Source organism: Tyto alba, unplaced genomic scaffold, assembly GCF_018691265.1.
Source record: "Tyto alba isolate M040663 unplaced genomic scaffold, T.alba_DEE_v4.0 Super-Scaffold_42, whole genome shotgun sequence".
Classification (NCBI taxonomy): Eukaryota; Metazoa; Chordata; class Aves; order Strigiformes; family Tytonidae; genus Tyto; species Tyto alba.
The window spans coordinates 14,605,066-14,631,823 of NW_024881318.1; the positions used below are offsets into that span (position 1 = coordinate 14,605,066).

General features: G+C 47.6%; 2 protein-coding genes across 7 annotated transcripts in view; both read left to right on the plus strand.

Annotated features, from left to right (window-relative positions):
• Positions 1–7,943, plus strand: part of LOC104357124 (phospholipid-transporting ATPase ID) — a 77,395-nt gene extending 69,452 nt beyond the window's left edge. For all 4 annotated transcript variants that reach the window (XM_042804423.1, XM_032988127.2, XM_042804425.1 and 1 more), the window contains 4 exons: positions 27–272; positions 1,142–1,280; positions 3,188–3,318; positions 5,129–7,943. In XM_042804423.1, the coding sequence (XP_042660357.1) occupies positions 27–272; positions 1,142–1,280; positions 3,188–3,318; positions 5,129–5,350 (738 nt within the window). In that variant the 3' untranslated portion in view covers positions 5,351–7,943. The remainder of the gene's footprint in view (positions 1–26; positions 273–1,141; positions 1,281–3,187; positions 3,319–5,128) is intronic.
• A 272-nt stretch (positions 7,944–8,215) lies between these two features.
• Positions 8,216–26,758, plus strand: part of RUSC2 (RUN and SH3 domain containing 2) — a 67,174-nt gene continuing 48,631 nt past the window's right edge. The window contains exons 1-2 of one of the 3 annotated variants that reach the window (XM_032988121.2): positions 8,216–8,260; positions 15,545–15,719. The gene's annotated coding sequence lies outside the window, so the exon portion shown is untranslated. Of the gene's footprint in view, positions 8,261–8,498; positions 9,011–15,544; positions 15,720–18,702; positions 19,012–26,758 lie in introns of those variants that run through there. The other 2 variants (XM_042804422.1, XM_032988123.2) reach the window with 2 other exon arrangements.

Here is a 26,758-nt window from a genome sequence, read left to right on the forward strand (position 1 = left end):
TCTGACCATCTTCTCTCTACTTTCAGGATGTGGATGATCGTTGGAGCATGCTATTTCCTCAGCTATATGTACCTGGCCAACAAAACCTCTATTTTAATAAAACGGTGTTTGTCAAGTGTATGTTGCAAGGGATCTACAGTTCCCTCATTCTCTTCTTCATCCCCTATGGGGCCATGTACAATACAATGAGAAGTGATGGGAAGGCCATTGCTGACTACCAGTCCTTTGCACTGATGGCCCAGACCTGCTTACTGATTGTGGTGTCTGTACAGGTAAGACATCTCAGGTAATGTTTTTAGGAATTAGTTGTTGTTTTATGAAGGCAGCATCTGGAGGGCTGCTTGGGATCTTGACAGCACTGTATTTGCTGATGCATCTTGCATTCTTGAAAAATAAAAATGTCTCTTGACACAAGATTACTCTCCTCAGTTCAACAGAACTACAGATTTGAATGTTATGAAAGATCAGAGTGACAGGAAAGCAGTCTTTGACTTGGGAAGTTTACAGTCATAGCAGACAAAGCATTTAAGGCTGGGACTATCAAAGGACTCGTTCCAGTTTTATGGGAAGGGTTTGAAGCATGGGACGGTCTGCTGTCAGGCAGTTATTTATAGGGTCTCCATCATTGGGCTGTCTCTGTAGTCTGACCCCACACATGATGCAGATAGTAGAACTGCACTTGCTGGAAGAAATAGTTGAGACTTGGATGGCACAAAATTCAGGTGGTACTAGCAGGATGAGAGAAATTTCTTAAAGAAAAGCAGACCAATCACACCTCCCTAGATAACGGTTTCTGCTGTCTGAGGTCTTGCAGGCTCCTTCTCCTAGCTTGCAATGCTAGGTAACATCTTGGGGGTGGAGACAGCAGTATGGCTCATTTGAATTTAGTATCCTGTCTCCAGTACTGGCCACTGGTGAATGCTTCATAAGAGCACAACATCAGGGCAAACATATCAGTGCTTTACTTTAAACGGTGTCCCAGCATCCTACAATCTGTGGCTTGGTATTTCTTGAGACTTGAATGAATAACAGTCTTGGTAGCAGGGGTACAAAGAAGAGGACAAGATCTTTAGCTGTGTTCAGCACAGATCTGCTAAATAATTAAAGCACTGACAACAGCTGTATTGCTCCATTCTTTCAGATTGGCTTGGACACCTCTTACTGGACAGTTGTGAACCAATTCTTCATCTGGGGCAGCCTTTCTGTTTACTTTGCTATCACCTTCACCATGTACAGTGATGGCATGTACCTGATCTTCACAGCCTCCTTTCCCTTCATTGGTAAGCCCTGGGACAAATCTGGATTTCACTCAAAATGGGAGTACTGTGGGGCTTAAATCTGCAGAGTATTTCTAGCACACGTTATTGCCTCTCTAGAAGCAATAACAGAATATACTGATTGCCTTTTTTACAAGAAATGCCAGGGTATTTCTGAGGGCTGCTGGGAATGCTTATTTTGAATCCCACCCATTCAGTTTAAAGTGTTCCAGTTCACTTCCTTGCATAAGAACGCACATTCACACGCAGCCACAGGACCGGTCTTTTAAATAAATGTACTGAGCTGACTGGAATGCTTTCTGCTGCTCTTTTACATCCAGGTGTCTAATTCTTACAGATATCTAGGAGCATTTTGTTTGCAGAAGAGTGCATGTTCTTTTGTAAGTAAGTTAACATGTTGGTATAGGAAAGCACAAAAGTACAACATCCAGTTAGACATGAGAAAAGTGCCATATGATTACGGTGAGCCTTCAGCCAGGTTAAATGCTAAATTCCTCCCTTTCCCCCCATGCCCCCACCCACCCCCCCCCCCCCAAAAAAAAAAAAATCCAGTGATGACCAGGTCTTTGGAATTACTCTACATAACAGATTCCTCAACACATGCAAAAAGCGAAGGATAACATAAAAATTAGTCTGTCTCCTGAAACTTTTAGCAGAAGGAAGATGAAATTTTATCAAATTCAGATGGTTTTAATAGCTCTGTTCACCCATAGCCAATATTGATACAGCATTGTTATGAGACTCTTCTGAAATCCCAGTGCTTTTTGCTTCAAGACTCAGGTTGGTGTAGAAACCAGTGCCTTTATTTCTGGATTAATTGTTAAGCCAAAACTTGTTATGCCCATCTTCACTGCAATGCCATGTGCTTGGACATTTTAGAAATATCTGAGATCCACGTCAGCTGTTGCAATGTATTTTCCAAGCTGATGGTCGCATCCACTGTAAAATGGCTTTTAGTATCAAAGTGCTGAGTGAGTGAAGACAGTGTGTCTGTTCAGTTTCCAAATACAGGTAGTAACTCACTTGTCAAGAACATCTCTATCTGATGCTCTGTTGATACTACGTAGGTCAAATTAGGCATAATGCTGAGCAACACTTAATAAGGTCTCAGTCTGAAACCATGTTAAGGAAAATGTTTCTAGTGTGGACTCAGATGACTTGTTTACTTTAATTTCAGTGGAGTTGTATTACAGCAGAATTTGGCCAACAGAAAACATTCAGCAACTTTACTGCCAACAACAGCATCATTAAGCCTTGTAATGAGCGTTTTGCAGACTGTTTGTTCTATCCTACATTCCTTCAGTTTTGGAGGAGCCAGAAGTGAGCACTTTGGTTTCAAAGAGGGTGGCAGTGTCACACCAGCGTATGGCAGTTGCTCTGCCAACACACCCATTAGGCCTCGTTGTCCATGCAGACACCCACAACAATGCATGCTCCTCTCATAAAGAGCTGTGATCCTACCATCTGCTGGGCAGAGTCAGTACTCCATATGCTTCAGGAAATGGTCCTGGAAAGTAACAAAATAGTGTTTCTCCTTTCGCACTGGACTCCTGGCATCAGGTGAGAGGGCTGAACTGCTGCTAAAGAATGTCTCCTGGACATGTATATCAATTCTTTGCAGTGATTTGACTCATGTCTTCAGAGATGAGCCATTCACTCTTGATATCCTTGTCTCTCTGAGTTGTTGCTGCAGTTGTGTCTGACGTTGCATTTCTCTTTGCTTGTCTCAGACAGTGATTTTGGTATTGCTGTCCTCTCTACACCAAGTTGATTTCACTGTTGGAGATAGTGACTGCTTTATATTTTGGTCTGTTCACCAAGTGCTTTGGAATCACAGAGAGTGAAAGGTTTGGGTGAATTATGGTGACAGGTACTGCTGTTACAGTTCTAATCATGCTTTTGTTTTTCAGGTACGGCTCGAAACACCCTCAGCCAACCAAATGTGTGGCTAGCAATCTTCCTCAGCATCACCCTCTGTGTGCTGCCTGTAGTTGGCTTTCGATTCCTGAAGGCTCAGTTAAAGCCAACTCCCAGTGATAAAGTAAGGAGATACCTTATTAAACCAGAAATCCTGCTTACTACCACCTAAGCTTACTGTAAAGCCATATTGCAGGGGCTTGGCATTGCTCAGAGTGTATGTCCCTGTAGAGGCAAATGCTGCCATCCATCTGTCCCCTAGTCCCTTGAGGAGGAGGACTGAATTTGGGTTTTGGCACAGTTCAAACCATCTGCAGCTGGGACCAAGGCTGAGATTATTTAGATTTGGATTAGATTGCACTGGAGCAACGAAGCTGCACTATTTTTAGGTGCAGGGTTTATGTGCTGTGGCTCGGTGGCAAAGGAATGGCATGCTCCTCCTGCCCTGCGCTCGTACAGTTTTTAGTCTGGCAGACCACAGCCCTTCACCCTCCACCCAGGCACCTGTGTTTGCTGGGCATTTTTTTACTTCGGAATTTACTTCATTTGTAGCCAATGGTTATATGCCCCTTCTGAAACCAGCTGCCCTCCGATGCCCAGGAATATGAAGATGAGGCCACTAAGGCAAGGAGAGGCTGGGAGAGATGGAGTGGGCAGGGAGTGCACAGCTCACTACAGCCAGTGGACCCCTCAAGAGGACCAGCACCAACACAGCTACCCCGGCTGGCATTCAAACAGGAGCATCTGCTAAATATTGCTGCCACCTGGTGCTTCCTTCCTCTTCCTGCACTGAGCTGTGAGACACCACTGGCTCTGAGCACAGCCCCAAGGGCATGCTCCTCAGTGGCTGCCCTGATCATCCTTGGGATGTCTGTGAAGCTCCTCAGGTGCTCCAGGACTGATGGAGAATGAGCGAAGGGGAATTCTGAGCCCTTGCAGAGGGGGTAGGTGGGTGCTGGAGAAGACTGGTAGGAAGTAAGGTCCTCAGGACACAGTGTGGGGTGTAAAAATGGGCCAAGTTTACCCTTCAGTTGAGTAGAAGTGCAACACAGCTGTAGCCCAGCCTCAGTGCCTGGGTTGAGCATCTCTCTCTAGTGCAAAATCACTTTACTTTTCTACCTCCTCTGGGAAGTGAATTTTCACAAGAGAGGGGAGTTTGGGTTTCCTGCTGTACTGATCCCCAGCTGGCAGTGTGAGAGGAACCTAAATACAGAAATGATGCTTAGAGACACCATGAGCCTACAGCTGCCACTGTCCCAAGCAGAAATGACAGGGGTCCGGCAGCTGGAGATTCTGCCGAGCCACTGGCACTCAGTACTGGCCTCCTGCCTTTGACAGCCCCTTTCTGAAAAGATACTTGTCCGCAGATGATCTGGGTGGCCGCGTGAGAGCAGAGAGCCCACTACCTGCAAACGAAGTGCATTATTTCATTCCCTTATGCTAAGGAATGTGAGAATTTATTGAGCACCATTCTCATCATAAAAAGTTTTTACACACTAGAGACCCCCTTTAGTAGCCTGTTTTCTAGATTAAGGAATGTTTTCGTATTTGTTTTCTGTACTTCTGACTATCGTTGAGATGACTTTCACGTTTTGGGTTATTTGACTGAAGCGCCTAAAAGGGCTGCAGTAATACCCTAACCGAGGCATCACAGAGCTGTGAGGATCAATACACTGACATTGTCCCCTACCATGACTTACAGATGACACTCCCATTAATGCCTTTTCGAATAAGATTGCCTTTTCCTTTTACTGGCCTGCCATCCAGCGCTGCCAGTTCAGTTCCTGCTCTGCAAGCGCTCCTGCCATCCCCCCTGTTTGCCAGTCATTTTTGGCTTTGCACCCCTGCTCCTGTTCCCTTTCTTTGCTCCTCTTTTACTGTGCTTGGGAATAATGATGCATTTCCCAATTTTTCATCTTATTTTCTGATTTCAGGTCCTGCTCAAAATCAAAGAAGCCAAAAAGCGGCCACCCCCACCCTCACCCAAGAGACGCCTGCGTCGGACCAGCACCCGCCGCTCCGGCTATGCTTTTTCCCATCAGCATGGCTTTGGAGCACTCATTATGTCTGGGAGAAACATGCGGCCAAAATCACCTTTTGCCACAACAGGAACATTTTCACCAAACAGTGACAAACATAAACACAAAGGACTGTAAAAAAAAAAAAAAAACAAAAAACACCAAAAAAACCCACAAACACAAAACAAAACAAAAAAACCTAAACCACAACAACAAAAGACAAAAAAATCAACAAAACAAACCAAAGTAAAGGTCTATCAGGAGACAAGGCTGTGCTCCCTGCCAAGCACTAAGCCAGTGGCTGCCCAGAGCTCTGCCCTCTGGGCTACTGAATCAAGGACTTGGGCCTTTCCTTTCATCCACATGCACCCTCTCACTCCAGTTTCTCTTCTGAAGATGTGAGCTGCTGCCGGGAAAGGTGGACAGGGTGAATTAGAGCTGTTGTGTGGTATTCTAGAGGGCCTCCCTGGAACAAGAGAGAACATGGTGCGGGAGGCATCTCCACTCCCTGAGATTGTTCATAACGCTATTTTTTTTCTTCTCTCTTTAACTACATACCTCAGAGCAAAGAGAAGTCCGGGCTGAGGCAAAGGCTGAATTGGCAATGTCTTTCTCATTCACATGCTTTTGTTTATGTCGTTAATCCACTCTGGGCTGTATTACTTGGGTGTCAGTATTGACCCCAGGTGTGCCTTAGGTCCAGCCACACAACCCCCAATTCTCTAATCTTTGTAATATGTGTAATTTTGTAGCTTTTTGACTGTACACAGGCACTTTGGAAGGCATGAGTTGGAAATAACCTCCTTCCAAACTAACGGTTAATCCAGTTTCTCAAGAGATGGCCAGTGCCCAAACACCACCCTCTTCCTGCATCTTCAGTCGGGAAGTGCTGCAAGCTCAGAGAAACCCTTAGTCGGTCAAGGGACACGGACTTGACGTTCATCAGCCTACTCTGTATTATCTGCATTGCAAATCTGCTTTTGTAAAAGATCATTGTCCGCAGAGCCCTCCTAAGGTTTTTTAGCTGGTCATCACCCATTTCATTTAGACTTAAAAGGGCAAAAGAAGACTAAGCTCCTGTATACAAAATCTGGCCCTGAGAAGCCGGTGTCGTGGTTAGGGCTCCCCCGAACTGCCAGCACCAGGTGTCTGTCCCACCATAACAGACCAAGGCACACACACAGCTGACCCGAGGGAGATCACACCAGCCGTATCGGAGGCAGAGATGCTATTTCACAGCTAGTGCAAGGTGTCCGGCCCTTTACTCCACCGCTGCTCTTGCTCAGTGTGAGGGGTGAGGCGTGACCCGGCGGCTCCCCCACCCTCCCTGATGAGCGGTGTGGTCAAGTTTTAGAGGGTCTTAGTGAGGGGCTCAGGAGCTTCTTCTGCAGAGTTTCTCTGTGCTGGCTAATATTTAGTTTGGGAACAGTTCAGCTGTCAATCATGAGTTGCAGAGAGCTGAAAATCCTACCAGTCTGGCTGCCAGCAGAGGGACCTAAAATGCACAGGCACCACCAAAGACACAGGGATCCTGAGGGACTGGGATTTGCTCACTGTTTTGTTATACCAGCTCTATGATCAGCCCGGTTACTGGGTGGAAGGCCAGCGTGGCAGCGTGAGTCTGTCCTGCCAGCACTGCTGACCTGTCTAAATGGAACTTTTTTGTGCAGAAGACTAAGCAGCACTGGCTCTTTTTCTTTTTTTTTTTTTTTTTTTTTTTTTTGAGCCTTTATACCAATTTAGACTCCTTCCTTCTTTTGAATTGGATTTTTTTTGCATAGTAACCATCTGGTATTTATTGGGAACTCTCTGCCTCAAGTCTCTGAGCTATCAGTGGAGGCAATGTAAAAAGTCAACAGGCCAGCCATGTCCCCATTTCATCCAGTCTGTGCATAACACCTCGCTGCCTGTGGTCCCAGTTTCAGCAATTACTATGTTAAGATTGTTTAAATTCTAATAGAAAGTTTCATCTCCCTTGGTTTAACCCCACACAGAAAAAAAACCAGTCTGTTGCACCTGCTGTTTTGGGAGGCTCATTGCAAATGTGGTATTAAATTTCAACATAGCCAGTGCAAAACTAGAGCTGGGACTGCATCCAGACTTAAGTGGCCAGGAGCTGCTGGCTAGGGAAGGAGCAGATTCTCATCTGGTGATCTCCCCTGCAAGGAGATAACTAAACTGAGAGCCTGCACCCTGACTGGGGAAAGCACTGTAATAGTTACTGCTTGTCACAGCCCTCTGATTAACCATTCACTTTGCAGAGACAATCATGGCTTTCTGATGAGGATTATGTCTTTCACTGCTGGCCTCCCTAGGGCTAGAGGAAAACGGAGGATTTATGGAGGTAAGCAGACTTCCCCACACTACCCAGACTGGTCTGAGGACCGAGAGTCTTGTCAAAGCTCTTCCTAACGTGTAATGCAGCAGGATAGAACAGAGAGCAGCAGAGGCAGGCCTGACAGAGCAAGGCAACTCCTGAGACGGTGTCACTCTTCATATCATTTATGTGCAAAGCACTCACCTTCTGGCTGAAGGGGATTTGCAAATGCTGCATAGCACGTGCAGGGGATAACAGAGCTGTTGGTGACTTTGCACCAGATACCAATATTTCAGTGGTTTGACAAGATCAGCATTTGAAACATATCAGTTGGCAGTGATGTCTGTCCTACATCACTCCCGATTTCGTAATTTTTTTTTTTTTTTTTTTAATAAAAATATTGGGATGACTGTTTTTTTGCCAGTCTGCTAATTGATCAAAGGAGTTTGTAACCAGATGTGTTATGTTGGTCCTGGATCTCCTAAAGCAGAAGGACGGTCTGTGGGAGGCTGCGTCTGTGACGGTAACGCTTTGCATGCCTCATCCGGATTTGGAAAAAAAATCGAATTCCCCAACTTTGGATCCTAGCGGGGCTGTTTTAAGAAGAGACTTAGGAGGAAACGTCAGACATGATTAAAAGGACGACGCCAACTCCGGGGGGGGGGTGGGGGGGGGGGCGGGCAGAGCCGAGATCCCGCCCCGCCGCCCGGCTGTAAACAGGGGAGCAGCCGGTAAGAGGCGACGGGGGGGGGGGCGATGTCCGTGAGCGGAGCGGGGGGCAGCTGTATTGGGGAGGGGTGTCGGGGTGTCGGTGTGCCCTGCGGGTGCGTGTGCGTGTGCGTCAGACCTCCTGTCATCGGCTGTGCAATGGCTGAACATCATCATTCAGTCTTTTACGAAGCTCTTGTGTTTGATAGATATATCAAAAGTTAATCCCCGAAATGTGGTTCCCCCCCCCCCGCACCCCCACCCCCCGCCTCCTTTTTCCTCATTATTCCATAGTATAAAGGCTCATGGTTTGAACACTGCGTTCTGCTAAGGCACCTAAATACTCGCCAGCCAACTGGTCAGCAGTTTCAGGATGAAGAATAATAATGCTTTGATGATAACTGGTGATGATATAGTTACTTTTCTTACACTGCAGCAGAGGAGGGTTTAGAGCATCTTCTCTCTCCCCTGAATCCAACAGGGTGACACAAAGCGACCTCTGGTGTGGGGCACCAGGTGCTTTTGGGCAGAGGCAGCTCAAGGTGCCTTAGGGCAGAGGCACCTCCAGGGGTTTTTGGATGGCCAACTGCAACACCTGCACGCCTGCCAGGCTGCCTGTAGGCTCTCACTTTATCGGCGTGCATCCACACAACTCTCTTCCACTGACCTGTAGCCTGGAAGTCATCACTCATGGGCAGCTCTCACGGAACGGGAGGGCAGAGGATCACCGCGTGCTTGCCCTAGGTTCTCCAACTGGAGCGATCCTCAACAAGGTCTGTTGTAAGAAAGAAGCTGTGTGAATAATGACCCATGCTAATTACCAGCTGGGAACAAAAACAGGAGCATAAGGGACGGCTTGGATATCTCTGGGCAGAGACACTGTGTTCTATAACCCCATCAGACCACTAATAAAACTTCATCCTAAAACCAGCCATTCCAACTGGAAAGCTTCCTGTTCTGATCGTTGATTTTCTCTCCCTCTAATTTTCAAGCAAAATGTGTTCACAGTGCATTTTTCTCCTGTTGTAGTGCCAGCATTATCCTTTTGCTTCAGCAGTTTTGTTTGTCTCCTGTGATATATTTAGAGAGCAATCCTATCCGCTCTCTGCCTACATTTGGCTAGGCTAAACAAGACAGGCTCTTAAGTTTCTTCTTGTTTGATAGGTTTTCTGTTTCCCCCAGGCCCTTTCTGCACCTGTTCATTTGTGTTTATCATTTTTAAATGCAAGTAACCAGAAATTTTTTTGTATGATGCTCCTGTCACCACTGCCTGTCTGATAGCACGGGTATTACACTGCCTTGTCTAGCCTGCACTTGCTTTTCTTATGGCCTCATGATCTCTGTGATCCCTAATGCAATGCAGCTTTAGTGGTTATTTTCCTAACTCTACTGTGACTATGCACAATTGTTAGCTAAATTGTGTTAGCTAAATAAATAGCGCTCATTTCCATCTCATGCCTGATAACATGGGGAGGAGCTGAAGTCATCATAGCATAATTCTGTGCATGTTGATGCTTTAAACTGATGTCTTTTCCTCAGGGGCAAGTTTTTTTCTGTGAGGGCTGGCAAGAGCTTTTTACTACATCTACTTATGTGTTTGCCGATGTAAATATGCTGGAGTGAGGGAGCTGTCATTCCTCCTAGCAAATTGAGTTCCAAGCCTCAGCTCCCTGTCCAGGAGCTACTTCTAGCCCTGTCCCCATGGCGGGACTGGGTTGCTGCAGGGTGGACATGATGCAGGGCTCAGAATAAGGGCACAGAGCCCTGCAGCCTGCGAGTGCTTCTGGACGTTGCTGCAGCTCAGCTGCTCTTCAGTTTTTCCAGGGCTAGTCTTCTGCTGCCCTACTTTTTATAATTCACTCATCAGAAGTAGAGAGTGTTTTTCTCTGCCTGGCACTGTGGAGCAACAACCTCTCTCCCGTTGCTCCCAGCTTGAAGGGAAGTGGTTTTTGTACCCCCCATCCCTTTCCTCAGCCTGTCTCTCCTCCTGGGTGGAGCTGGCTGTACTGGGCTGTCAGCTCCCTGCCTTTCTGCACAATGCTGAGCCCTCTGCCAGACTTTTCAGCTATAAATGGATCTGGCCTTTTCCAGCCCCCCCCCTCTGCTGACACCAAGAGATGTTGTGGGAAATCGGAGCTGGGCCAGGCTTCCTCTGAATTAGAAAAACATACGATCCAACCACTGGCTTTTCGTAGGTTCTCTGGAAGCATCGTGCCTGGCTTTTGGGGGAGCTGTCTGTGCCCCAGTGAGGGCTGTGCTGCTGAATTGCTTGTTTGCGTTGCGACAGCAGTTAGTCCCAGACCTGAGGGCAAAGCTGGGGCAGACCTATAGGTGCTATCTCCAGCCCCATGCATCATCCTACAAACAAAGCCCCATCCGATCTGAGCGGTGTGTCTCAAGGGAATGTCCATGTTTTTGTTACTGACTGCATCCTGCTTCCACATCCGTATTAGGCACTTAATAAAAGGAGCCTGGCTTTTGTACATAATGAAGAACACTGTTTGCCTCCCTTAACTTTGGTATTTAGGTGTTGGGATCTTTTAAGCTTTTTTGCATTCTCCCTCCCATGAGAGGCAGGGAGGGTCAGTATCTTCTTCAGCAGAGATCTAGGGCCTGAACTATGCAGACCAAGGTGACTCAGGGAGTCAGTAGCTGCCCTGAATTTCAAACCGAAGTCTTTTGTGTCATCTGAAGTAGAGTGCTACCTTCCATCAGCCCTGCAGGCATCCAGACCATTCATTCCATGTAGAGTACAGGTCTGTATTTAGAAAACTAATTTGTACTCTCATGCTGAAAAATTGTAGTCTGAAAGTCTGATGTGCTTCATAGAAGCTGCCAGGCCAGGTTCCAGTGTGGTGACCTTTTGCTGGCAGAGGTGGATTTGCATCCTTTGGACTTAGATAGCAACACCTAGAGCAGCTGCTTTAGAGGCTTCCTTGCCTCATGTTAATCATACCTCAGAAACCTTCCAGCTGTGGATAAGGGAACACAGAATATTCAAAAGGTACAAGCTTTGTTTATGGTTGCCTAGTATTCTGCCTGCAGTTCTGCTTCTAGTTCAGTTTTTGCTGTGGCAGCAGATGCTGTCTGACACTTTTTCCTTTGCAGGATGCCTGGTATTCTGAGTATCTACTCAATAGTTCGTGTTGCTTTTTGGATGGGTTGGTGGAGCTGTTGACTGGGCAGTGTTCGATGAGCAATGTGCAGGAATACATCTGTTCTCTTTTTATGTGAGCTGGAGAAAGTAATATCCCAGACCAGGATATTACATAGGGGTTATGGTTCACCAAAACCTCCTTTTTGCCTTTCTGCTGGGATTGCAGGCAATATTTTGCATGAAACAGATGAGGGATAGATGAAGTGCCTCCATCATCCTTCCCCACGCCATCAGGCTGCTTTGTGGCAAGCGTACCTTTGGGCTCTGGGAATAAATGAAATTAAGATATTGTATGTAGTTGTAGCTGCCTGATGCTCTTTCTTATGGTAAGCTCTGCTGAAGCTGGGGCAGGCATCTGATCCTGCTGGTTTGCCAGCTCAACTTGGAGTGCTTCAGGGTAAACTTGGCTGGGAGGAGTTCTTCTGCTTGCTGTATCCATCCCAGATGTTCAGGGAGGCTGGTTACTCCAATTCTGCTTGGTCTTACACAATCTGCCTTCTACTGAACACTTAATTCCCAGCTCTTCACCAAAGCCCTGGACACATAGCACGGTTTGTTGGCTATGGTCTGTGTTCCTCTGATTCTGAAACGTGAAGCCTGGTTGGGGTTTTGATTATGATATCTGCTGCTCATCTGAAGTCCACAGTTTCTCCTCCTCCTCTTCCCATTCTTGTGTGTGCTTGCCTGGACTGGGAATATCATTGTGCCTGGGGTGGTTATTCACTGAGCATCTTTGTAGCCCTTGAGCCTTGCCCTGGACTCTGCAATTCCAACTGACTCTTCAGAGGAGCTGGGGGTGGGAGTGTGTCCCCGCCACACTGACAAGTTCTTGTAGGGATCCTTGGCAGAATGATGACAGCACTAAATCATAGTTGCAATTAAAGCTTTATTTTCTTAACAGGTTCCTGGCACCCAAGAACCTTAAGGCTGGTAGGGAGGGAAAGAAGAAATCTTTTTGGGTTGTCTGCCTGGTGCACAGGACCTTCAGGGCCTGATAATGAGGGGAAGAGAAGGAATATGTGGCCTGCACATATTGCCTTCTTTAGTTTTAGAAATGCCATTCATTTAGAGAATGGCTGCTTACCTCGTAAAATGGCATTAGCTGTGCTAACCATGTTGCCAGGGGGATTGGGAGCAGGGAGAACTGGTCACAGGGTCCCCCTCAGGACTGCTCCTGTCTGAACAATCTCCACATGGACACCTCTTGGGCTGCTATCACAAATGTCCTCCTGACATCAGTATCTGTCTGGCACAACTTCTAAAGGCTGCTGTTGGTGGACACTGCTTAGGATGCTCTCCACCTCTCTGCTAGTCAAATTGATTTGCAGAAAATTATGCTCTACAGTGGTGGTGTCTCTTGGGCAACTTGTTTATGTCCTTCATGAGAAGAACTTCTTCTTGGTTGATTTCACAATGGCTGGTTCAAACCGCACCAGGATCCTTCACAAGTGTCAGGGCAAGACACCAGTTCAGACAGCAGTGTGTGAGTGCAAATTTGTTCTGCTGGTAATCTCATTCCAGCAGTGGGATGTGGCATGTGGCCATCCTACTGCTGTCATGGTTGTGCTACCATATACACAGCATTGACACTGTTCCTGGCAAAGGCTGTGGAGTGTCTGTTACAGGTGTCTACCTATGCATTGCCCTGTGTCAGCACAAGTTCAGGTGCAGACCATGAGCATTAGAGCACCACAGCTCCTTGCATCAGTGGTGGGATATCCCACTGAGGTGGAACTTTCCTGATCATTGTACTTGGAGCACTACTTGTCAAATGCCATGCTTTGCAATGCATCAGAGCTCTGGTACCTGCAGTGCCTGGGTCCCATGGGGATCTTTGTGGAACACATGCTGTGCAACACATCTAGCCATGGTTTGGAAGACAGAGTAAAGACTATAATTTGTTTATGTTTATAAGTAAGTCAGGGTAGTTGGTTTGAAAACTGCCTGAAGAATCACAGGAGTATCTTGCAAAACAATGAGCATGATAAAAGAGCAAATGGGATTCCATGCTGATAAATGCCACAACTTCATGCATGTAATGGTGATTTGTGAACAGTTTCTCACTGCCCATGAGAAACCCTTTGGAATGACTGTGTATCATTATCTGAGCACATCAGCTCTGTGATGAGCTGTAGCCAAAAAAAGCAGACCTCATACTGGAAATAAAGAATAAATCAAAAAAATGCTGGTATATATTCTTGTATACTTAGGTATACAGTCATGTTGTGCCTGCATCCTGAGTACCATATACAGTCTGGTCACCCTCACTCAAAAACAGCGGCATAGGCCTGGCCATAATACAGAAAAGGGGAATGAGGATGATTAAGGGATTGGGATAGCTTCTGTAAGAAGAGAGATTAAACAAGGAAAAGTAGATGATAGTGGAAAAGAGTAAAGGTCTATGAAATAGTGTACAGTGGGGAGAAGTTGAGTAATGAGTGACCTTAGTCAACTTTGCTATTTCTCACAGCACAGAGGAAGCACATCCAGCAAAATTATTTATTAGGCAGGAGGTGAAGGAAGTCCTTTTTCAACACTCTTGATTTGCAGAACATGTTGCTACGAGATGGCATGAAGGCTGAAAATACACACGGATTCCAAAAGGAACCAGACACCTCAAAGGCAGAGAGCTGTGTTTCAGTGGCTGTTAAACATGATGGTCACAGTGCAATCTCCAGCTCTAGAAGTTCCTTGACTGATGATTAATGCAGCCTGGAAGGATAGGGCACTAGACCAGAAGAATTCTTGGTGTGACCCAAAGTGGTCGTTCTTGTTACCAGAACACACTGAAACAGTGGAGTGAAAATTAACTGATTTGGTTTTGAACATTTCTGGTCTAGCGGCTCTCCTGTAGGAGTTATGCACAGGTCACCAATGATTTTACTATATCTTTTATTAGCAAATCTGAAGGTACTTTCACAAGAAAGGGACTGGTGCTGGCATAGCCCACCAGCTCAGTGTGCCAGACCCTGCTGTGGTTGTAGCAGTGTGCCAGCTCAGGGGCTGCTGCCCAGCCAGCCAGGCGAGGTGCCTGGTGTTACCTGTCTGGTCCTATCTTTGCCTCCCTTTGGCTTCTGGATAGGATCTAGTTTATATCCTGATGGAACCCAATCTGAATTCTTAAAGCCTCTTCCTCATATAACTATGGCTGTTATTGTTATCCATCCAAATGTCTTGTCCTACAGAGAGGGGAAAGAGCAGGCTACTGCAAATTCTATTGCAAATTCCTTTAACCTTTCCAAGTCCTATGTTGCAATTTCCTACACAGTCTAAGTAGTAAAATGTCTCCAGTCTCCCTCCACTGAGACCTTGGAAAGGCTGGAACTGCACTGCCTTGAAAAATCTGTTTGCTGGTAATGGAGTGCCTTAGATGCTCATTTTAGGATCAATAGCAGGTTTGCCACTCACCCTGTTGAAAACTTACAAAACCGATGTGTTGTTTTTTTCATGGATGCTGGCTGTGACTGTAGCAAAAGCAACCAGACAGTAACAGGCATGTGATTTTTGTCTGCCATTCAGCTCGCTGCAGGGGGATTCTTAACTGCTTAAGCCTGAGCATGGTATCACAGTGAGACTTTGGGAACACTGGACTCAGAATCCAGTCATAATTTTAGCTCTGCCTCATTCTTTGAACCCTAAGTCTATATATTGATGAGCTCTACTGTTTGTGCCTCTTTCAGTGGGATGGATAAAGAGTTTAAAGCCCCTGCTGCACTGCCCAGTTCCCTGCTCCCTGCAAAGAGAAAAAAGGTCTCCTGGCAGCCTGTTTTTAAACGAGACAAATGCCTGGGTGCCTGTCTGCCAGAGCCTCCAGCCTGTACTCTGAGTCCCGTTTTAGCATGCTTCTCCACACAGCTATATCTGGCTTCAGTTCCTTGCTCTGGGAACGTGACCTCATCGTTGTTTTGGTATTTCCAGTGATTCAGCCTGGTCCGGGGCAGGGAGGAGTCATTTCTGGTGCAAGCTGACGGGGTGTTTGTGCGTTGCTGGAATTCCAGAGCGGTGCAGCCCCAGCCCTTCCGCTGCCTTGACAGCTTGGCTGAGGCTCGCCTGGTGCATCGCATTCCTGCCTGGCAGATGGCCTGGATGCAGCTGGTAGAAGGACCCAAGCTCCTGCTTTTGGGGGTAATGGGGATCCCTGTCTTTGCAGCATATCTGCCGTGGTGAGGGTGAAGAAAGCTGCGTGCCGTATCTTGTATGCCTGGGAAAGCCACAAGGAGTCTCTGCTTTATGTGTGAAAAAAAGACGCACAGAATGGTCGTTAAAGTTTGCGGACTGCCAGCATCCCATACTGAAGTTAACTTTACAGCACCTGCAGCAACTTGGTAAGTGTTATGATCCTTATTTCACAGGGGGGGAAACCGAGGCACCAAACAGGGAGGTGGTCTGCTTGAGGCTTTATGCAGCTCAGCTGGAAAAGTAAACTCCTGTGAAGTGGTGCTGACTGTGCCTGTCCTCTCTCGTGATGGCCGGATACTTCCAGTAAACGATGAAGGTGGGCAGTGGGGTCAGACTGAGCTGGAGCAGTGCTTGTAGGGAAGAGCAGCTCCCAAAGTGAGATGAGGCCAGGCTGTAGAGATTGCTAAACCCCTCTTTCTGTGGGTAGCACTTTCCTCCATCTCTCCAGGTGTGGTCAGAAAGCACAGGGGAGAGCTTTGTAGGCAGGGTTTCCCAGCCGAGGCCAGTGTTCATGCTCCTGGGAGTCTGTGGCTGCTGGAGGGCTGTCACTTGTGCCTTGACAGGATTGCTGTTGCTGCAGATGTGGTGAGCCTTATCGCAGCACTGATCTAAGCACTCTCAACTGCCTCATCTGAGCCAGGCTTGCAAACAGTTTTTAAACCCTTTGGCATCATGTGGTGGTTAGCCATTCCCTGGCTGAGACCAGTTTGGTTGCAGAGGCAACTTGGTAGAAGAGACAGCTTCAGTGTTGTCTTGCTTAGCAGTGAACCAGCCTGTCATTGTACTTGCTTCACCCGAGGAGAGACCTGTCCTGGTTTGTCGCTACACAAGAATAAGTCATGAAGGGTCATCATGTTTAGAGAAGCAGCCCCCTCTTTGGAACCCTCTTGTGATGTTGATGAATACCTGGCGATGAAGTCCTGGCTGTATTTTTTCTCAGACAGACCCGAGGACCTCCACCTGGTACCGGATTCACTGTTGTTACATTAGGGATTTTTCCCTTTTTCTTGTGCAAGCGTACTCAATGCCAGGAGAATTACCTCATCCCAGGGTCAGCTGGGCTGGGCTGCGGTGGAGAATCTCCACACCATGGAGGGTGAAAGCATAAAGCCACCTCCTCATTGGAGGCACTGTCAGCCCAGGGGCAGGATATCAGCATGTGCAGGAACAGGGGGTTTTAACTCTGATAACCTTGCTTTCCCAGTTGTGTGGCGGGGTAGTCACTGCAGCAGCAGTTTGTTGGAGAGGAGAGACAACAGAATACAACCTGGCTGCTCTCATTAATAGGAAGCATTGTAGGCTAGCTTGATGCTGGCTTCACCCCTCTGATAGATATCACCAGGACATGCACCCATTACTTTGTGGTCCCTGTGTTCTTCTTGAAGTTAGGTTTTTAACAACACTTACTGGTGCAATTGGCCTAAGTCAACTCTTTTCACACTTTTTCTTTAGAGGCTAGGTGTCTTGGTTTGGGCTGAAATAGAGTTAATATTCCTTTTCAGGGACTAGACGAGTGCTGTGTTTTGGATTTAGCTTTGGGTTTGGTATGGGAAGAATGCTGACAGCACACTGATGTTTTCAGCTGCTGCCGAGACTTCAAGGACTCCCCGACTCCCCATGTCCTGCCCGTGCGCCAGGGCAAAGGGAGCAGGGAGGGAGCACGGCCACAGCACCTGACCCAAACTGGCCCGTGAAATATTCCATACCATGGCACGTCATGCTCGCTATAGAGAGGAGGGGGGTTGGGAAGGGGCTCTCTCTCTCTCTCTCACCTCCGGGATTGCGATTGTGGGATCTTGGTATCTGGGGGTCGCTGGCCGGGAACGGGCTGGGTGTTGATTGGCGAGTGGTGAGCAATTACGCTGTACATTGCCTGTTTATATATTTCTTTTTGTTTTCCCCCCTATCATCGTCATTGTTCTCGTTTTATTGCCATTATTAACCTGTTCCTATCTCAGCCTGCGAGTCTCCCTTCACCCCTCTAATCCCCTCCGCCATTCCCAGGTGGGGAGGGGGAAGGGAGGGTGACCACCTGCGGGGGTTGGTTGCCCACCAGGCCCAAACCACGACACTAGGCAATATTTTTGCAAAGGAGGTCCCCCCAGCCACTATAGAACGGACCTCAGTTGCTTCAGAACTACAGGAACTCCCACTTCTTTGTGACTGGTTGCACCCAGAGGTAACTGGTATGAGCTATATGCCTGTTTGGCACCAGTCTTACCAAAAATAGGCTATGCCCGCTGTGGTATGCATCCTGAAACAGCTCCTTCTCAGCCTCTTGCTGAGGTCTTTCAGTGCTCGTTTAGTGGGCAATTACTGAAACTTGCAAAACCCCTCCACTGCCAGTTCCAGTTGCGGGCACAACAGAGGCAAAGCCCCCAAGCCCCTTGACACATTGCTTCTTTGCCAGGCTAGCTCCTCTCCCCCATCTTCCTTATTTGGTGTGAATCCAGCTGCAATACATCTTGTAAATTATCCTGAGATGGAAGGGAGAGAAGAATGCTAGCGGGAGATGCCAAAGGCAGTGAAGTGGAGAGAGAGGGTAAGTCCCAAAAACATGGAGCACCTGAGCATGGGGAGAGAGCCTGGACAGAGGGAATGGGCTCCTGCACCACGAGCTGGTCACACACATGGATGGAGCAATGCTCTGGTCATCCTTTCTCCCAGGTGTGGGCTGCTGTAGCACTGTGCGCCAGAGAAAGTGTGGGGCCAGGGGCTGTCCCCAGCAGGGCGTAGGATGGAAAACTGCACAGGTTTGCATCACTGCTAGCAGGTGCTGTGTATGGAGTTGTAGGAGCTGCTGGAGAGTGTGGAGTTGGGGGGGTGGGGTGGGTGTCTTCCCTTGCCAGTGGTCACTTCACCCCACGGCTTCCCCACTCAGGCAGCTGCCCCCCCACCCCCCTGCCTGAGCAGGCAGGCCCGCGCAGCCCCATCACGCTGGCTTCTTTCTGAGCTTGCTGTAAATGGCTCTTTGTAACACGAGCTGCATTTCTGCCATAGCCCTCTCCAGAGTGCATCTGTATTTACACTGGGGCTTTCATTAGCAATCTGGCCCTTGCATTGCCAGCAGCCCTCGCTTTTCTCTCCTGCCCACATGCTCAGTGAGTGAGACCAGCACCCTGGCACCGCTGTGCCCGAGGAGAGGCAGGTGACCGGCTGCAGGAGGAATCCCTGAGCCAGCTCCTGTCTGGAAGAAGTGCCTTGTCATGTTGCCTCTCGCCCGCCATCCTGCAGCAACGGGGGAGCTGCCTGCAGAGACTCCCCGCGGCATGGCTCGCTGATCCCTGAGCCGACACAGCGACAAGCTGGTTTTGCTTTGGATTATCGCTGGCCCTGCGTGCTATATTCTTCCTGCTGCTCCCATGTCATTGTTGCTTGCACCCGCCTTCCAGCAGCAGTGAGCTGAACTCATAATCTGGGGAGTTCGTATCTGGCAAGGTAGGAGCTGATGCCTTCCATTTGTTCTGCTAAAAGTAATGCGGCCAGTCCTGCCCCTGCCTGCAGGGCCTTTTTTTAATTAGTAATGCGTAAGTGGCTTTATTTTGCAACGTTCTGTAGCTCTGATGAACAGTCAGCATGCTGCTCAGGCTATAGCCTCTATTACATGGACAGAAAATGCATATATCCATTTTCTCTTTACCTTCACACTGGAAAATCAAACTCTGTCACCCTTTCTACTCCAGGATGGTGTGCTGGTGCTCCAGGGCCTGTCTGTCTTCTCAGTTCTTGTGCAGAATCCTGTGCATGTTCTGCAGGTCGTGTCACCTGGTCCTCCAGGAGACAGTAAAGTAGACAGCAATCTGAATGCGTCTTGAGAGAAAGGGGAGGGAGAAGAAACTCATGGAAGACAAAAATCAAGGAAGTTCAATAGGAATGGAAATGTCTTTAGAGAAGTTATTTTTACCCCAGAAAATTAGACAGGGGAAGAGCCTTCTTTCCCTGGATAGTCTCAAAAAAGGTATTTTGTTTTTTTCGTTTAGCCCTTTAGGGCAAGCTGTTTTGATATGGAAAAGCCTAAGGCTGCTGTTGTCCCTAGAGATGAAGGAGAATCAGTCTTGTTACTGGTGCCTTCTTTCCAGAGAGCCTCAGAGGCATTTAATGCTTCACTTTCGTATACCACTGCACACCTTAACTGGGGCTGTGTAGGGATGACCAAGAAACCCCACCTCTGTTGCATTTCTCTGCAATAGACAAGGATAGATAAAATAGGAGGGCAGCAGTATTTTCTTCTGACCTAGCTAGTGTTTAGGTACAACTGTTCCCTTTTTAGTCCACAGCAGCTGGCGTGTGCCTGCCTCTGATGCACACACAGAGCTGTCCATCTTTCTGAAGCTTGCTGTACCTGGGCTCCCCTCCTGTGTGGATGAGTCTCCTAAACAGGACAGGCATGGACATCAGGCCTTCTGCGGGTAACGGATTACTTCTGAGGACTAGCCCAAACAACAAACGATGTTTTAGGGCTCCCCTATACCCCCAGTTGCTAAGATGAGAGGAGGGAAGGGGGTCCTCTAGCTTTCCCTCCTTAGCATATCCTGCTGTGCTGCCAGTGGGTGTATAAATAGTGCCCACAGTATACTATTTTGGTGACAAGCTCTTCCCAGGATTCATCCAAAGAGTTATGTGAGCAAGTGTTAAAAATAACACCAAGCCCTACCCAAATGCTGGCGTCATTTCAGCCAGAGTGTTGGGAATCTTCCATAGAGAGCAGCCTTGGACCTTTGGGAGGGGGCAGCAGGAGGGGGTCCAGCAGGACTCCCCATGTTTTCCTTGCCTGGATGCTCTGCTGACCACAGAGGACATCGGCTCTCAGATTCAGCAGATGTGCTGGTCACCAAGAGGATGTGAGACTTTCACTTCTAATTAGGTTATTTGCTACTGAGCTTTCCCTGTGTGTTCTGATTATTATCGCTAGGTCTAATGAGAGGTACATCAAATTCCAGGAGGAGTTAACCTGAGCTTTAATGTAGCCTGCTGCCAGGTCCCTGCTGGTGCCCAGAGCTAGCTGCTTTGCTAAAATGTCTTGGGCAGTAGCAGTGCCCTGTGTAGGGATTCTGGCCGTGAGTTAGATTTATCCTGAGGACTGGTAGCTGGAGATCAATTTAGTTGTGGAAGGCATATTAAATCTGTATGTTGAATTAACAGCTATACTTCTGGACATGGTTGCTATCCTTATAAACACAAAAGTTATTCCAAAACTCTGCCCTTTTCATGGTTTTGTGGTTGTCTATAACTGAAAACTGGACTGCACTGCAGAGATTGCTGGGGAGCCATGCTCCTTGGGCTATGTAGCTGGTGCAGGAAGCACCGTCCCACTCAGGAGCTGGAAGCTGCAGTTTGTTTCCCTCAGGCTCTGTTTTGCCTGTTGTTGATCAGGTCCTATGCCAGGTATGCAATTCAGCTGCTCTCATGCTGCTGCAGCATCAGCCCCTGCTGTATGCTGGAAAACAGGAGACCCCACTGGAAAGCAACAGACCCCACTGAGTCCTTGTGTTCAGTGTATGGAGCCTAGAGCTCACAGAAACACTTCTTGGAGGGCTTATGGTCCAAGCAGCCCCATCTGAAGACAGAGATGCTCCCTCTCGCAGCTAGATGATGTGGTTCCACCCTTGCCTGGTCTAATATGGGATGCAGGAGAAGTTACCCCTCGTGGGAATGGAGTGCCCATTGGTGTTACACGGCTTAAAACACAGAGCCTTGCACACAGAAGAAGAGGAAAAGAGCCAAGATGTCTCTTGGTTGCAAACTTGGGGGATGTGCTTGGGCCCACCTATTTGCTCTGAGTTGAAAGCAGCAGTGTCACGGACAGGGGAGACCACACTTCTCTTTCAGTTGCTGGGGTTCAAGACTACAGCATTAATCCCCCTTGGCCTCCATATTTTCATCCCCAGATACATCTGTGCTAGTTTCTGGCTCTGTAGAGGAAGGGCCAGATGTTTCTGCAATCTCCGAGTACTTTCACAAGGGCTAGATTTATTTTAAACTGATACAGAAAGTTGTTGTGAAAGCAGCTGGCGTGCAACAATTGCTAAAAAGGTCACAAGTGCTGTTTGGCCCTCCATGCTTCACCTCCTGTGATACAGGATTACTAATTCTGGCAGACATTCCCAGGTATGGAGAGCAGGTCCTATTATAACACCATTCTCCAGCTCTGTCCTGGTTTTGGCTGGGATAGAGTTAATTTTTTCTTTTCCTTGTTAGTAGCTAGAATAGTGCTGTGTTTTGATTTCAGTATGGAATTTGATGCGAGAAGAATGTTGATAACACACTGATATTTCTAGTTGTCACTGTCAAATCCAGAACTTTTTGACTTCTCATGTCCTGCAAGTACATAGGTATACAAGAAGCTGGGGGGGAGCACAGCCAAAACAATGGGCCCAAACTGGCCAATGAAATATTCCATATGATCTAGCGTCACACTCCGTGCACAGATACGGGTTGATCGAGAAGCTCCACTTGGGTTTTCGGGATGGTGGCTCCAGGACTCTCCTCTCTGGGATCACTGGCGGGGAATGGGCTGGGCATCGGTCAGCGGGTGCTGAGCAGTCGCACTGCACATTACCTGTTTGTATTTTCTATTATCACTATTTTAATTATCATTATTATTTAAATTTTATTTCAGTTATTAAATTGTTTTTATCCCAACCTATGAGTCTCCTTACCTTTACCCCTCCAACTCTCAACCCCATTCCCTGGGGTGGGGGAGGGTGAGCGAGCGGCTGTGTGGTTTTTGGCTGCCAGCTGGGTTTAAACCACAACAACAGGCAGTTTCTCTGAGAATGAGTGAGAGCAAAGCAGCTGCTTGGCTTCTGGCTTGGGCTGTTGTATCTCACATGCTGAGTCCTTGCTGGCATCTCACCATTTAGCTGGCCTTCTCTTTTCCTTGCTGCGTGTTGAGAGGCACACGCTGAGTTTCTGCACAAGCTGGAGTGCTTTCTTAAGTGTCTATTGAAAGCACAGGCTTCTGAAATGTACAGGAATGGAAGTGTGTCATGGAGGTGAAAAGCATGTTTCTGTTTTTCCAGGAACATGCTCTGGGCAATCAGTCCCTCATCAAGGGCTTCCTGCTCCTCTGTTCCTCAGCCCCTTCCTGCTCCTCTCCCATGTCAAGCCAACAAAGGAGCTCTTTGAGTCACCATGGTTGCTGCTTATTATTAGGCTGGAGCCAAGGCTCTGTGTATCACTGTACGCTACAGAGCTCCTGAAGGCTCTTTCCATCCGGGCATCTGCTCCACCGGTGACCTCTGTGGGTGGTGGGGGATGGGGGGACCCTGCCGTCTCCCCACGGGATACAGGGGGTTCTTCTCCAGCGTGCCTGCCCCACTTTCCTCCTCTGTTTTTCCACCAGCCTCAGTGTTCACACAGATGTCACAATTCCTCCTCACAATCCCACTCCTCTTCCCAGGTCCCCTCCTTAAATACGTTATCACAGAGGTGCAGCCACCATCACTAATTGGCTCGGCCCTGGCCCGGTGTGGGTCTGACTTGGAGCTGGGGAAGCTTTTGAGAAGCTTCTCACATGGGCCACCGCTGTAGCCCCCTGCCCCGCTACCAAAAACCCTGCCACTCACTCAAACCCAGCACAGATTCTTTTTTTTCCCCTGACTGGAATGTGTCTGGGGTGCATGGGGACACATGACCTTGTTTGTCAACTTTAAGCACCTCTTTTCTGGACACTTCTCAATAGTGTTCTCTGCGATGCACGAACCCCGCACCACGGTTTCCATCAGTTCCTGAAGTGCTGAGATGTCTCCACAAGAAGCCCCATAGAGCAGCATGTGCCAGCTCTTTCATCTGCTTCCCAGGAGGCTGAGCCCTGTTTCAGTCTGTCCAGCACAATCTAAGCTTGGCATGTTTGTCAGGCGTCTCCTGCGACCTGCTTTGCCTTCGTGGTCTGCCGCATCGCTGGTGCGCAGGCTTTGCCTCTGCCAGCTTTTATTTTCTATTTTAAAGAACACGGCAGAATCCCCTCCCACACATGGATCCCCCTTATCCCTATAGCATTTCCTTTGCTGTGAGGCTTTCTCCAACCTGAGCAAAATTGTTGCAGGCAGTCAACAAGCACATTCGTCCTGGTTCTGGCTCTGTGTGCCTGCCTGCATACAGGATGGCTGCCTCTTGGTTGATGATGTCTTTTGGAGGAGGTAGACCCTGCAGAGCCAGCCACACAGCAACTAGGTGCTGCAGATTAGATTCTTTGTGCCAATTAAGCATACACCGATAAGCACATACAGCCAAAAGTTTGTTTAGTCATGGGCTGGCCTGATATGGAGGCCTTGAGTGCATCTGGCTGATGATCCAGGACAGCCTGCTCTATTAGATGGGAAGATGTTAATAATAACCAGAGAGAGACTTAGTGGGGTTCTCAGCTGTGGTCAAGGATCATCTTCAACAAGATCAAATTCATCATAAAAAGTCTCTTCACTGTGGTAGATGAAAGGAGGATGAATCCACTGGCTGCAAGTTGACGCTAAGCATATTCCATTTAGGAAAATAAAAACCTGGAGTATGTTTTTAACAGTCAGGTGAATTATTTACTGGATCAGCTGGCATGGAATGCTTTTCCGTTCTTGGGCTGTACTTGCAGGTTTGCTGTCTTTCCAGGAACGTGTTTCTGTTTCTTCAGGTATTCTGACTCTCAGAATAAACTGCTCTCAGCTTTTAATCCTGCGTTAGAGGCTTCCTGCTCCTCTGAGTCAAACAGAAGTTATCCAGAAGCCATATAATTACACCTCCTTGACCCAGGCATAGTGGACTCCGGCTATGCCATTCCTTATGATTGTTCATTCTATCTCTCTAGAAGTTCCAAGGGATTAGGACATTATCTGCTGCATCCTGCATTTTAGCAGTTCAGTCCCTTCCCTCTATTGGTATCCCCTAATGCCATGGCACATTGTGTTGTTCAAGACCCTAAGGTGGTAATTTCTTCGATGGCAAAGCCAGAAAAATAAATTATTTCCAATTTCTGACACTAAGGGCCTGTGAAAACTAGCAGGAATGCATGCCTCTAAATAAGTAAAGCAAAAAGCTTCTGAGACAGACAAGACCATGTAAAATATTAAGAAACCCAGTCTTACCTTCTGACCGCTGTGCTTTTTTGTTGGAATAGTGAATGGCTAGTTTTATCTGTTGCACCTGATGTCTAACCAAAACTTCCTTGGCTGCCCTACAGGGAGCCTATTCCTGTTGTTGAGGATATGGAGAACACTTATTCACTTGCTCTTGGCAGCAGCTTTTTATCCATTTCAGAACTGCTTTCATGTACCCCCTAGTTTCCTACAGAGAATTAACCCGCTTCCTTTGCAATTTACTCCTTTGTTTTTCCTTGCTCTCTTTGAACTCTCAGCGGTTTGTCCATATAGGACATGTCCATGAGGCATGTGCCAGTGTTGGGCAGAGAGGAAGGATTACTCCACATCTTGCATATGACGTGCCTATTCATACAGCCCCACATACTGTTTGTTTGCTTCAAAGCAAAATGCCACAATTACTCAAGTTCAGCCTGTGATCTGTGGTAACCACAGATCCCTTCTGAATGAGCAGGTCATGCATGATGATTATGGGTGGGGATGTGCAATCTGGGCTGTATGAGATGCCATGGTAATTATTATAATTTATGTCAATTTGCTGTTTATGTATAGACCTTATGCCTTCAGCTAACAGTATCGGTACTGTAGGCAATCCAGATGAAGGTTAAGAAACAACCGCTCTATCTGAGAGCCAGCAGGTTAAAAGCACAAGTGGTGGACAAGGTCTCCATAATTCAGTTACAAGCCTGCATTACAGAGGCTTTTTAGCAGAAGTCCTCAGTAGTCCTCTTTCCTTTTTGCAGCTTTTCTAGTTGCCTGCTGGGATGTGGGCGCTCCAGAGCACAGGCAGTCTCTTGGATGGCACTGGAGTCCTATGCCTGCCAATCTTGTGCTGTAGCATTGCTGCTAGTGGGTGGTTTTTGAATGTACCTTCAACAGTCTCTTTTAATCACAGAGTGCTTTGAAGCAGCACAAGCTGTCTAGACATTGCTGTATTTGCCACTAAAGCAAGGCCAGCTGGGCAGGTAACACTGCAGAGCAGTACTGTGTGCCCAGTTTGGGTGGTAAATGGAAAGACTTTGGAAAAAAATCAGTACAAACAACCATAATTAGTTTCATATGTCTCTAATATATCAGCTGGTGGTTATGTGCTCCCAGGGCTTTGCTGCAAAGGTGGGAGTGTTTGAGAACAGAGGGGTCTGCTGGGAACTCGCTTTGTGCTGAGCTGACAGATCTTACTGCTTGACTTTTGCTGTTGCTCTGAGCAGTGATGGCCAGGAAGTCCTTTGGCATGCACAGGGAGAGGTTAGTGTGGGTTTTCTGCCTGAAATCCAGAGCAGTTTTCATACTTGCTGTTGCCTTGGAAAAATGGAATATTTATGACTCAGTGCTGAAGCAGGAGGGCAGGAGTCTTTTTCCATTCTTGGATGTGGCCTCTTGTGTGTCCAAGAGTGATGTTTTTCTTCTCCTCTGATTGCCCCTTTACTGCTGCATCCCTTCTATTGCAGTCTCTGTGAGCTGAGGCTTGTTTGCAGCACAGTCACCCTCGCCCTGAGTCAGCCAGGCACTGCCCCTGGAGTGGGAAGGGACTGTCACTTCGGTGTGCATCATGGGAACCATAAGCAGTCACCTTCCTTCAGCAGTGTGTGCTGTGTATGCAGCAACCTGTGGCTGTACTTCATATGTAGACAGTGAACCATTTCAGGGCTGTGGATTCAGTTCAGCCCTGTAGCTTTTCAGTTGCTTACTTAGAAATATGTACGTTTTATTTGAGGTCAGGATACAAACCGATGAATACAGCAGAACTGTGGCTGACAAATTCACCAGCTCCGATACAGTATGTAATGTGGCAGTGGGGAACTATTAAGTTGTGGTGAAACTAATGGTTTAGGTAAATTGTGCTGTAGAGGCAGCATTGATCCCATTTTGAAAACTAATTTTAATAGGACTGAAGACAGTAATACCTTAATATCCACTGTTACCATGGGCTGCTCAGAGTAATTGTTCGCCAGATTAGAAGGCATATGTTTTTTGTAATAATACCCTTTCTGCTCCTTTTGCCAAGGCTTTGATGGATGAAAGAGTTTATATTCCCAGTCAGTGTATCATTGATATCTGAGTGGGTACTTGAAGTTACAAGGTTGCTTTCAGAGCTAAGC